This window comes from Xiphophorus couchianus, chromosome 2 (genome assembly GCF_001444195.1).
Source record: "Xiphophorus couchianus chromosome 2, X_couchianus-1.0, whole genome shotgun sequence".
Taxonomy (NCBI): domain Eukaryota; kingdom Metazoa; phylum Chordata; class Actinopteri; order Cyprinodontiformes; family Poeciliidae; genus Xiphophorus; species Xiphophorus couchianus.
This window is the reverse complement of record NC_040229.1, coordinates 6,475,794-6,486,581: the sequence shown is the minus strand read 5'-3', so window position 1 is coordinate 6,486,581 and position 10,788 is coordinate 6,475,794. Positions and strand designations below refer to the sequence as shown.

The window sequence follows — 10,788 nt, the reverse complement described above, 5'->3', positions numbered from 1 at the left end:
TATTTTATTATGAAGACAGTCTTAGTTGGAAATGCAGAATATTTAACACAAACTAAAAGATTTAAACTTTAAATATAAAATGATTATTTTGTGCTGAAAACAAATTGAAGTTTGTGATTATGACTAAATTCAATGGAAACGCTGGTCACAGTTTCTTTTCATGAGTTTTTATTACCTTCTATTCTTTTTGAAGCCGACATCATAATTAAAAAACAAAACTAGAGTAAAAAGATTTGAGCCTGGACATTAATTATATTGTTGTGTTTTAGAAAAGCTCTATGATTTGCATAAAATAAAATAGAATAACTGCAAAGTTATTTTGGGGTTTTTTTTCTGGGATGCAGCAAAGTATTTCATGACTTTTTGTTTAGTTCGTTTTGAATGAGACATGAAGAGCCATGAAGAGTTTAAATGTGTGGCCTGGTTTGTAATGAGGGCCGCAGAGGTGAAGCCGCTCTGCTGCTAACGAGCCGAGCTGACATGTTTCATTTAGAGCTCGGGTATTGCTGTGAGCGCAGGGTGGCTGCTAAATGACAGATTACTCACATTTGTGTGAGCCGATGTAATCCGATTCCAGTCCATTCTGTGCAAATCTCGTGTCGTCATACAGTAGAAGCGCTCCAGTCTCTGCGCAGGCGCGACTAAACACACACAGAGTCATCGAACACAGCCACTTTGCACCATGGACAAGTCAAATTTAAAACACGAGGACAAGATATTTACTTATCATTAAAAGTTAATCTTTTATAATCTATGATACTTAAATATTTTAAATGATAAGTCATGGCATGTTAGTCAACATGCCTAAATCATGCATGTTAACATGCATGATTTAGGCATGTCAACATGCATGCCTAAATCATGCATCACAACCTAAATCATGTTGTGATGTAAAGATTTATCACATTTGTAACAAAACCCCACAGGTAACTGAAGGTACAGATAAAAATAGCAGAATTTTAAATCACTGTTAGATAACAGGTTACTTCTATTTTTGTTGCCTCTTTTTGTTGTTTTTGTTTAATTTAACGAATTATTTAAAAATTTAAAACTATTGTCCCTGTGTTTTACTATGCTCACATAGTACAAATGTGATTCAAACCTGAATTTGACATTATTTTATAATAAGATAATATTATGCAAAACCCTGAACTTCTATCACATGTCTTCAGTCAGAGGCTTCTTCAAATTGGCTGTAATACAGGCTGCTACAGGAGAGCCTTTCTGCCAACTGCCTTCACCTATAAAGTATTATTACATTTAAATTTGTATTAAATTTTGAAGTAATTGGATTGAACCTGTCTATGTTATATTGCAGATTGTATTGATTTAATTATGCATTTCTTCAGAATTTAAGTTATTTTTCTTGTAGAAAGCCTTGAGATTACATTTATTGTGAATTATAATTAATAACTGAGTAAGATTAATTAAGCCATACATGAACTTCGATTAATAAATGTTTATTCTAACATTGATCTTTAAATTTAAAGCAGAGGATTTTCACTACTATTTTTTTTTAATCTAATGTCCCATTTGAGGCTCGGACGGTGATGCCTCCCCTCCGCCTGCATCGATTTGCTCGACATTCGACTCTCTCCCTGCCCACCAAACTCGCTGCGCTCCGATCACTGCTGCAACTTTTGCAGAGACTCCTCACTCCACAGACATGTCGCACAATAGCTGAAGTAAACCTGTCATCGCGGCTCTCCATTCGGGCCAAATTACGCCGCAGGTGAGGATCTACGGACGCGCAGCCCGGTCGCTCCTTGGCCGCTTTCCTCGCATCGGACCCCGGCTTTTTTTTTCTTTTTTTTTTTCTTTAAACCGGCCTGGATATGAATTATGAGCATTTTCTCCACTAATGAACCGGGCCAGTGATGCAGGAGACCGCGGCGACCCTCTCATCAGTGTTTCAAGATGGCAGATTTTTATTGAGTTTTGATCAGAAAGCTCGCTTTATTCTTTGCCATGAATAACAGGAATCCTTGCACCGATGGCCCCTGTATACGAAGGTAAGGGCTTTTTCCCCTGTGGAAATGTGCTGTTTTTATTCTGTGCGGCTGGAGCCCGTCGGTAGTGACACAATTGAATTGCAGCTCAGAGGGAGGGAAAAAAATCACACAATTCTGCTAAAACATCTCATTATCCATCATATTTATCACATTTTTCAAACCTAACCCAAATAGGTTGATGGAACCAAACAGTTTAGTGCCTTAGAGCTGAACGGGAGACTGGCTGCTCAGTCAGATTGTGGTCAAATCGCGCTGATGAGGCACCAAATCGCCCAGAACAAGCAAAATATACAACAAACTGTCTGTGAAAAACGATGTTCGGTCCTCATGTTGCTTCCTGGTGGGAATTATATCCCAGCTGTAAGGGAAGGAGAGCGGGTCGGAGACCGATCGGTCCCGGTCGCGTCTGTTTTCAGTCCCAGCGTTACTCCTGCATTAAATTATATCGCAACAAATGCAAAAAATCTGCACGACTTTTCTCGGTTTTTTGGGATGCAATGTTTCATGAATGCATGTATTTATTTGTTTAAAATGAATCTTTAACGGAAGGTGTCGATATGGCTGCAGCATTGTGGCTGTAACTAATGCGTTTGAGTCGCTGAATTAGATGCTGTTATGGGGAAGATTTTTTATGCGTTTGGGCACAATCACACATTTACGCAGCATCTGTTTCGATAAGAATGATGTATTTTTAAAAAAGTGGGTGATAATTAAAGCAATGCAGTGCAGATTGTTTCGTGCACGAATGAGTCCAGCTGCAAGACATGAAACTGCATGACCAAACAGGATATAATGTGCACATTCCGAAGTCTGTACAGTGTTTCATTTAGTTTAAGCTTTCTGTTCAGAAGTCTTTATTGATGCTCTCTTTGCAGAAAATATTGATTGTATAAGGAAACTGAGTCATACGTGCTGATGCAAACTGAAGAGTAGTACATGCAAATAATGAGGCTTGATGCTTCCCATATTTATTTTGGAGCAGCCTCATGTTTAATTTGTGTTTACTCTATAGTCCCTCTGCTGGTGTTAAAGGGAAGCCCGACCTTCCCTATTCATGAATACCATTAGGGAAGAGAGGAACTCAGCAGCAGTTCTTTAATACATATTAAATTGTCCCAACAGAATGAAGATTCACGACTGAAAGTGAATCCTTGCAGGTATATTTATGGTATATGAAATGGAGCTATATAAAACAGAGGTTGGGACTCTTTCTTTAGTGGTGTTATGTCCCCGCAGTCATTTTGTAGTGATTTTTCATTAGGGGTGTCGAAGCTTGAGGCAAACCTCTGCTGGTGCTTCGACATGAAAAGGAAAGTTGAAATGAGACTCCTATGCAAAAAGGTAATTAGTGTAAATTACATTCCCCGATTTCTCCCTTCACCACGGAGAGGAGGAGACGGGAAGAGAAAGAGGCAGCAGGGGGAATTAATTACCCTGCCTGTCCTCCTCGGCATTAGAGAGGGCTGTTACGGAGAGCAGCCATGGAAATGACCAAAGTCTCCGGTGGAAAATAGGTTTGAGGATGGGCGGGGGTTCACATAAAATGGGACCGACTATTATAGCAATTACTCACCAGCACTATAGGTTAACTAATAACTCAAATCTATATGATTAACTGCTTCCTTTGATTGTTTAAAACTGGTTGAGAAGCAAAAATATTCATACAATTAGCGTGGATACAGTCTTCCTACAGGATTCTCATCTGGGATTTCCCCCATTGAGCTCGATTTCTTCGTTAGAATTTCAACAGAGCCAATCAGCGAACAGCAGGAGAAGTTGCGAACGATGACGTCGATGTTCTGCGCAATGGCTTGAAAACTGAAATTTGAAAAAGTGGAAGAAAAATGATAATTTTTTTTAAAAAACATAGAAGCGTCCCTCCACCACGATGCTGCCAATCCATCTATTTTCGGAGGATTCTCTCAGCAATGACTTTCTTGTCACTCTTCTGTAATTGTAAAGATTGGTGAAATGCACAACTAGTTGTTGTCATGGTAACGGACCATCCCACCTGAGCTGTTGATCTCTGCAGCTCTTCAAAAGTTAGCTTGGACAAGACATTTCATACTACTTGACATTATGAAAACATCATACCAGTTATGAAACCAGTCACAAACTAATGTTTGAGTTTCTCTACATCTTGCTGAGACATTAGTACTTTAAACCTGAAAATGTTCTTCAGGTGATAGAAGGCCGACTTTGTAACTGTCTTTTTGTGCCTCTGAAGGTTCAGGTCTGAGTCCGTCACTACATCAGATTCCTGTTACAACTGAAGCCTGTCAGTTTTGGGTTTGCCATACCATTTTATCCTCTGAATGACGCATCAAGGGGAGTGAAAACATTTGCAACGTTAACATCAGATCAGCCGTATTTTCATGAAAAGCTTGAAAGCATTCATAGTTTGCGCTCGGTTGGGTTTGTATTCTTGGCTGGGCTTTTTGGTGACGTGTTTGTGTTCGGTTCCCCCGGCTGCGACAGACGGCCGTGAGGCAGACCTGCTGGCAGGAAGGGGAGGCTCGCGGTGCGATCACCCTGGGATCAAACCGACGCCTTGATGGATGTCTGATGCGTGGAGTGGGTCCAGCAGCCTCCAGCTGTGGAGAAGCTAATATTCAGACACAAACCCAGTCCGCTCGCCCAGCCGCCCTTCTGCTTGGCCAGATATGAGTGTTGTTGTGTTCTCATGCATGCATGGGCATATGTCTCTATCTGTCTGAGTCCCTATACAAGCAGCGTCTGCAGGAGGATTAGACAGCTGCAGAACTGGGCAGCGTTTGCAGATCTGCCTCTCACTATTCCAGAGTGGCTTCATTCATTCCCACCTGGTAAAAAACCAGGCGGAGAATGAGTCAGGAGCTGCCGCTGATGGTGGTGACGGGCCGCGCAGCATCACAGGCAGCTTAATGATTTATCCATCCACACAGCCATTATGTGTTAATGCAACTTCAAATTAGCTCGTGGTTTCCGAGAACAGAGAACGCGCTGCGCTCTGGTTCGGAGAGTCGACCTGAAGCAGCAACTTTTCCCAGACTCTTTCCTTCATGCTTGTTTTGAGCAGTGTGATTGATATCTTCCTTGCTGACTCCAAGGCTGCAGCCTTTTTAGCTTTGATTAGAATTGCAGGAAAAAAACCCTGGGGGCCGTGTGGGGCCACAGCGAGGCCACACCCCGAGGCAGAGGCAGGGAATGCATTGGAGGGTCTCTCTTCCTGATTGTTATGACAAGCAGGGTGGTGTGTTTAGCTCTTCAGTGTCCACACTAAGGAAATACACACACATGGGGGAGGATAACTCAACGGTTAATATGAGATGGGCTGATAGATACACCAGGCAGGAAACATTGCAGGTTCAAATGAGAACGTTTATCTCTTTCCTGTTAAACTTGCACTTCGTGTAACATCAATGTTAGAGATTATTTGCATTTAGGATTGCTATAAAAACTTCAAAAAGTGGTTCAGTTTTAATATTGAAGAAGAATTACTAGTTTCACTGGCAGATTATTTCATTTGCAACATGGGAAAATGTCTCGTAATAACTAAAAAATCTGCCAGTGGAACTACTATTTATTTTATTTTATTTTATTATTTACTGAAAACAAACTCCTATATCTTGCTGAAAAGTTACTTCAAAGTTAGTTTTGTCTTATTTCAAGTCTACTATAAACTAGACCAAAATATTTATTAGTTACCTTTTGTGTTTCTGCAGTGTACTGAAGGAAAAAAGGCAATCAAAACCAAACTAGTGATGAATTATTTTTATTCAGCCAAATTTGAGATGTTACGAGTGCTGAAATTTTATTTAAATCATGCTGTAACATCTAATGATGATAAACTTTATGAAAAAGCAATAGCTCAAACATAAATGTCACCATTTGTTGCTCTGTACCAGATTATAGCATAAACTAATTCCCAGCTACAGGTTACAGCATAGATATTCACACAAAACAGAAAAAACCTGAGCACAACAGGCAACAGGTTACTTCCTGATATATCTGATCAGTTAATATATCTGATCAGTTTTTAACATGAAAGCTTCAGCTCCTCACATCAACAATCATTTTCTGCTTAAAAACAACAAAGATTGGGGAAAACAAAAACAACAGCTCAAGAGGAAACTGAATATAAAAGGAAATGTTACGTCACTAGTTAGATATCATTTTGGATATTTAAAATAAATCAATAATTATTGAATCACTTGTATTGTGATGCGTTTTCCAGCCGTATTGCCCACTTGGTTGTTAGAGAAGCTAAACTGAATAAGCGTGGTCAGTTGAATCATCATAAGGGGCGTCCTGCGTACGTCTGCGCTCTGAAACGGCTCACAGGTGTGATTTGAGGATTCTGGAAGCAGATGGGTGTTATTCAGGTGTTATTCAGGTGTTATTGCTCAAAGCTTTATCCACATCTAAAATGACAGGTTAAAGGTCAGTCCAGCATTTTTGAGCAAAGCGGCTCAGGTTTGGGGTCCGGATCATGTCCTCAGTTTTTCTTTAAAGGAAAAACACATTTTAGATGCAACTTTAAAATGTTCATGGGAAGACCATCAGCTGCTGACATTAGTTTTGTTTTGTTTTTTTATCAAAATGGGGATGAGAGAGAAGGAGCCTCAAACCCGTCAGCTGCTTTGACGAAGCCTTTCCGTGTTGCTTGTCACGCGTGTGCGACGTTCCTTTTCTTCCCCCTGCCGTTTTGTTTTGTTTCAGAACAGCTGCTTCTGATTCCGACTCTTAAATTTAGAATCTGTGTGGGATCTCTAATTTGCTTTGAGTTTCAAAAATAAAAGTATAAACATGGTTTTCTTGCTTGAAATAAAACTTTCTTTTGAAGGGAACCTATTATTTAAAACTCACATTTTGCACATTTTTGTTCTTCTATTTGGGTCTAAAGGCAGCTCTAAAAACAAGCCAAGCATGAACTTGTTGCTGTTTTTCTGGCAATAAGTTTTTTGGTAACTGGTAAAGGAAACGTTTTAAAAACCTCCAGGATGTAACACCATAAATCAACAGGCACTGCCCGTTACCTAGCAACCCAAGCTGATCTCCAGCATGTTTGGTCAGCTGATTTTATCTGCATGTGCTGTACAATGGCTGCCAGAAAAAACAGGTGTTTTCTTTATGGTGTACCATCCAGTAACAACCTGCTGAATTCTTGTTGGTTGTGCAGGAGATTCCACTTCTGCTTTTCAAAGGTGTATGGTTGTGTACTTGCGCAACTGTTTGAAGTCATTTTCATGTGGGGGGGCGTGGCCTTCAGCAGCTTATTTGGATTTAATGTGACAAGACTTCCTAAACACCTCATTTTGAAATCTCATCATCTAAGAATGATTTTGTGCAGAGCCTGTAATGAACGTATTTTGTGTAGCCTATAGATCTATCCGAACCTGTTAAAGGAAGTATAATCGCTCACCTTATCAGCTAACATAGCTGGTTATTGACTGAAACTTTAAGAAGTTAGAGCTGTCCTGCCTCTGCGGTGAGCGCAGATAGCTCTTACTGTTTGTTGGAACGCTGTGTAGAGAGCCTCTGTACCTTATGACAGATCCTTTGCTTTGATCTAGCATGAGAGCGACGGTTCAAACAAAGGTTCACATTTTACCACTTCTCCTCACAGCGCAGGCTGAATGAGGCCCTTTGTTAACTTCCCCGTTAGGCGGTAATTACAGAGGGATTCCTCCTGCATATAGACCCTGTGCTTCATACACCCAGGCTCATTTTTCATGCATGTGAACTATATTGCACACTGAAGATTGAAAACGATCAGCATTTTGCCCGTTTCTCCTCCCAACCCCCCATATCCACCTCTTATCTCGTCTCCCATCCCGTCTGTTGATAAGCCGAGAGGCCATTGGCCGGCACACATGGAGCCCATGTGACACTTCAGCAACAGCCCGACGGCCAGATTGGAAGCCCCCATGCACGTTTCAGTGTGTGTGTGTGTGTGTGTGTGTGTGTGTGTGTGTGTGTGTGTGTGTTAAGATGAGGTCTGGCTACTGTAGCGTTATTGTTCTCTCTAATCAAGACCCCCACTCCCAGACCCTCCAGGATGGTCATTTCCTCCCCCGTCCCAAACCAAACACCAGCCAGTTTTTAGTGCATGGTGTCCCGGATCGTAATCCCATTATTGGTGGTTTTGTCCCGTCACTCCAGTCCGTTTGACGTTCCTGTCTCTGCAGCAGAGTTTTGCCTTTCAGCTCGGCACAGTGCAGATTTTCACTTCTGATATTTTTCTCATGATGCAACCTCAAACTTTTTCTGATGGAGCATCTAAAGTAGTGCATAATTATGAAGAGGACAGAAATAATTTTTGGTTTTCAAGTTTTAGCAAAATCTGAAAAGTGTGGTGTGCATTATTTCACTCACCTGTAAGTCCAACTTCACACATCTTATTTAGGGCTGCAACTAACAATTATATCAGTAATAGATTATTCTATTAATTATCCAATTAATAATTGGATAATTTTATCCAATTAATCGACTAATTGGATAAAACATTGGCACATTCTGCAGATTTCTCATTTAGCTGCTTAGGTATATTTTGTACAATATTTGAAATACTTCAATTAATTTCAATTCCATTTTTAAATACGAAAATTAACATTTTGTGACCTAAAATGCGAAAACAGCTTTCCTTTAGTGAACTATCAAAGGATGCTAATACAGCTAAAAATACTGTTAGCATCAACATGTGAAAAGCTCATTCCTTTCTGAATACAGTGTAAGGCTGATCTGTTGATTATTTTTTTATTAACCAATTAATAATTGGACAGCAAAACGTGCTTAATAGATCATTTTCTAACAGAATTTGAATCAGGTGAAGCTAAAACTGCCTCTTGAGGAGTTTTTAGTAAAACAGATTTACAGACAGAGCAAAATGTATACATTCTTTGTGTAGTTTTGACTTAATTATCGTGCTAGATAATCTGCTTTTTCAGCCAATGCCTGTGTATTCCTAACAATTAATCAGTTACAAATTTAGATGACGATTATTTCCATCATGATTAATATAATTAATCATTGCAGCCCATTTTTCTCATTCATTCTTTGAAAAACAGCTCAGGCTGAGTGATATTCACCTACATCATGCTCGCTATAAGTACATAAAGAAGGCAGAACAAAAAATTTAAGTTTTTTCCATCTTCCAAATATCCAGACAGTGCTTTTACAAAAGAGGAAGACCAGGCTGAATCTGCTGATCTCTGACTGTTTTATGTTCATCAGAAAGAGGTAATAATCTGAACAGATTGTGTCCAGGATGTGTGGGGTCTGCAGGAATGTCAGCTGCCCTTTTCCTGACTCTAAACAGGAGTTTATTGTCCTGCCTACCTGTAGGCAGGACAATCAAATCAATACAATCTCAGAAATTATTGCAATAAACAACAATTTTGTTTATTGCAATAATCATTTATAGGGTAAAATACATGTGCATGCCACACTTTTAAGAATCCAGGGAAATGTGCTGCTTTGTGTTGCTTTATCACATAAATTCTAGTAAAAAAAAGTTTGAAATTTGCTGTGGTAACATGACAAAATGTTGAAAAATTCCATAAAGATGCATTTCTTTGTTTCAATTGAAAACTTTTCATCAAAGAGGTCAAAGGTCACATGTGGGGTACCCCAAGGTTCAATCCTAGGACCCCTTTTATTCAATATTTATATGCTCCCACTAGCTCAGGTTATAACAGGAAATAATATTAGCTACCATAACTATGCAGATGACACACAGCTCTACATTACAATGTCACCAGGTGACTCAGAGCCCATCCAATCACTGAACAGATGCTTAGAACAGATAAATGTGTGGATGTGCCAAAACTTTCTCCAGTTGAACAGAAACAAAACTGAAGTTATTATTTTTGGACCTAAAGAGGAACGATTTAGAGTCAATGCACAGCTTCAGTTATTACAACTGAAAACCAGCGATCAGCCCGAAACCTGGGAGTAGTGATGGACTCTGACCTGAACCTCCAGAGCCACATAAAGACAGTTACAAAGTCGGCCTTCTATCACCTGAAGAACATTTCCAGGATTAAAGGACTGATGTCTCAGCCAGATCTAGAGAAGCTCATCCATGCGTTCATCTTCAGTCGTATTGATTATTGCAACAGCGTCTTCACAGGTCTGTCCAACAAATCAATCAAACAGCTGCAGCTGATCCAGAATGCTGCTGCTGGCGTTCTCACTAAAACCAGGAAGATAGAGCACATAACACCAGTTTTAAAGACCCTCCACTGGCTCCCTGTAGCTCAAAGAATAGACTTTAAAATACTGTTGTTAGTTTATAAATCACTGAACGGCTCAGCACCACAATACATTAAAGATCTGCTGTTGTTGTATCAACCTTCCAGACCTCTCAGGTCTTCCGGTTCTGGTTCTGCTCTGCATCCCCAGAACCAGAACCAAACGAGGAGAAGCAGCTTTCAGCATCTATGCACCACAAATTTGGAACAAACTTCCAGAAAACTGTAAAACAGCTGAAACACTGACTTCTTTTAAATCTCAACTAAAAACCCACCTGTTTAGAATTGTATTTGAAATGTAATCAATTACAAATTTATGGATGGAACTTGACTTAATGCTTTGTTTTGATTATTGATTCTATATTGCATTGTGTTTCTGTGTTTGTAATGATGTAAAGCACTTTGAAATGTCTTGCTGCTGAAATGTGCTATACAAATAAAATTTGATTGATTGATTGATTGATTTACAGGCAACAGATCCTCACCATTACATGAAGTTAAAAAATGGCTAACAATTTTTAATCAAGCCATTTATAACCTGT

The 10,788-nt window shown here is 39.7% G+C and overlaps 1 protein-coding gene across 3 annotated transcripts in view; it reads left to right on the top strand.

The window, feature by feature from the left end:
* The first annotated feature begins 1,604 nt into the window (after nt 1-1,604).
* hipk2 (homeodomain interacting protein kinase 2) overlaps nt 1,605-10,788 on the top strand; it is a 103,738-nt gene continuing 94,554 nt past the window's right edge. For 2 of the 3 annotated variants that reach the window (XM_028033904.1, XM_028033895.1), the window contains exon 1: nt 1,606-2,012. In XM_028033904.1, the coding sequence (XP_027889705.1) occupies nt 1,994-2,012 (19 nt within the window). In that variant the 5' untranslated portion in view covers nt 1,606-1,993. Of the gene's footprint in view, nt 2,013-10,788 lie in introns of all 3 variants that reach the window. The other variant, XM_028033912.1, reaches the window with a different exon arrangement.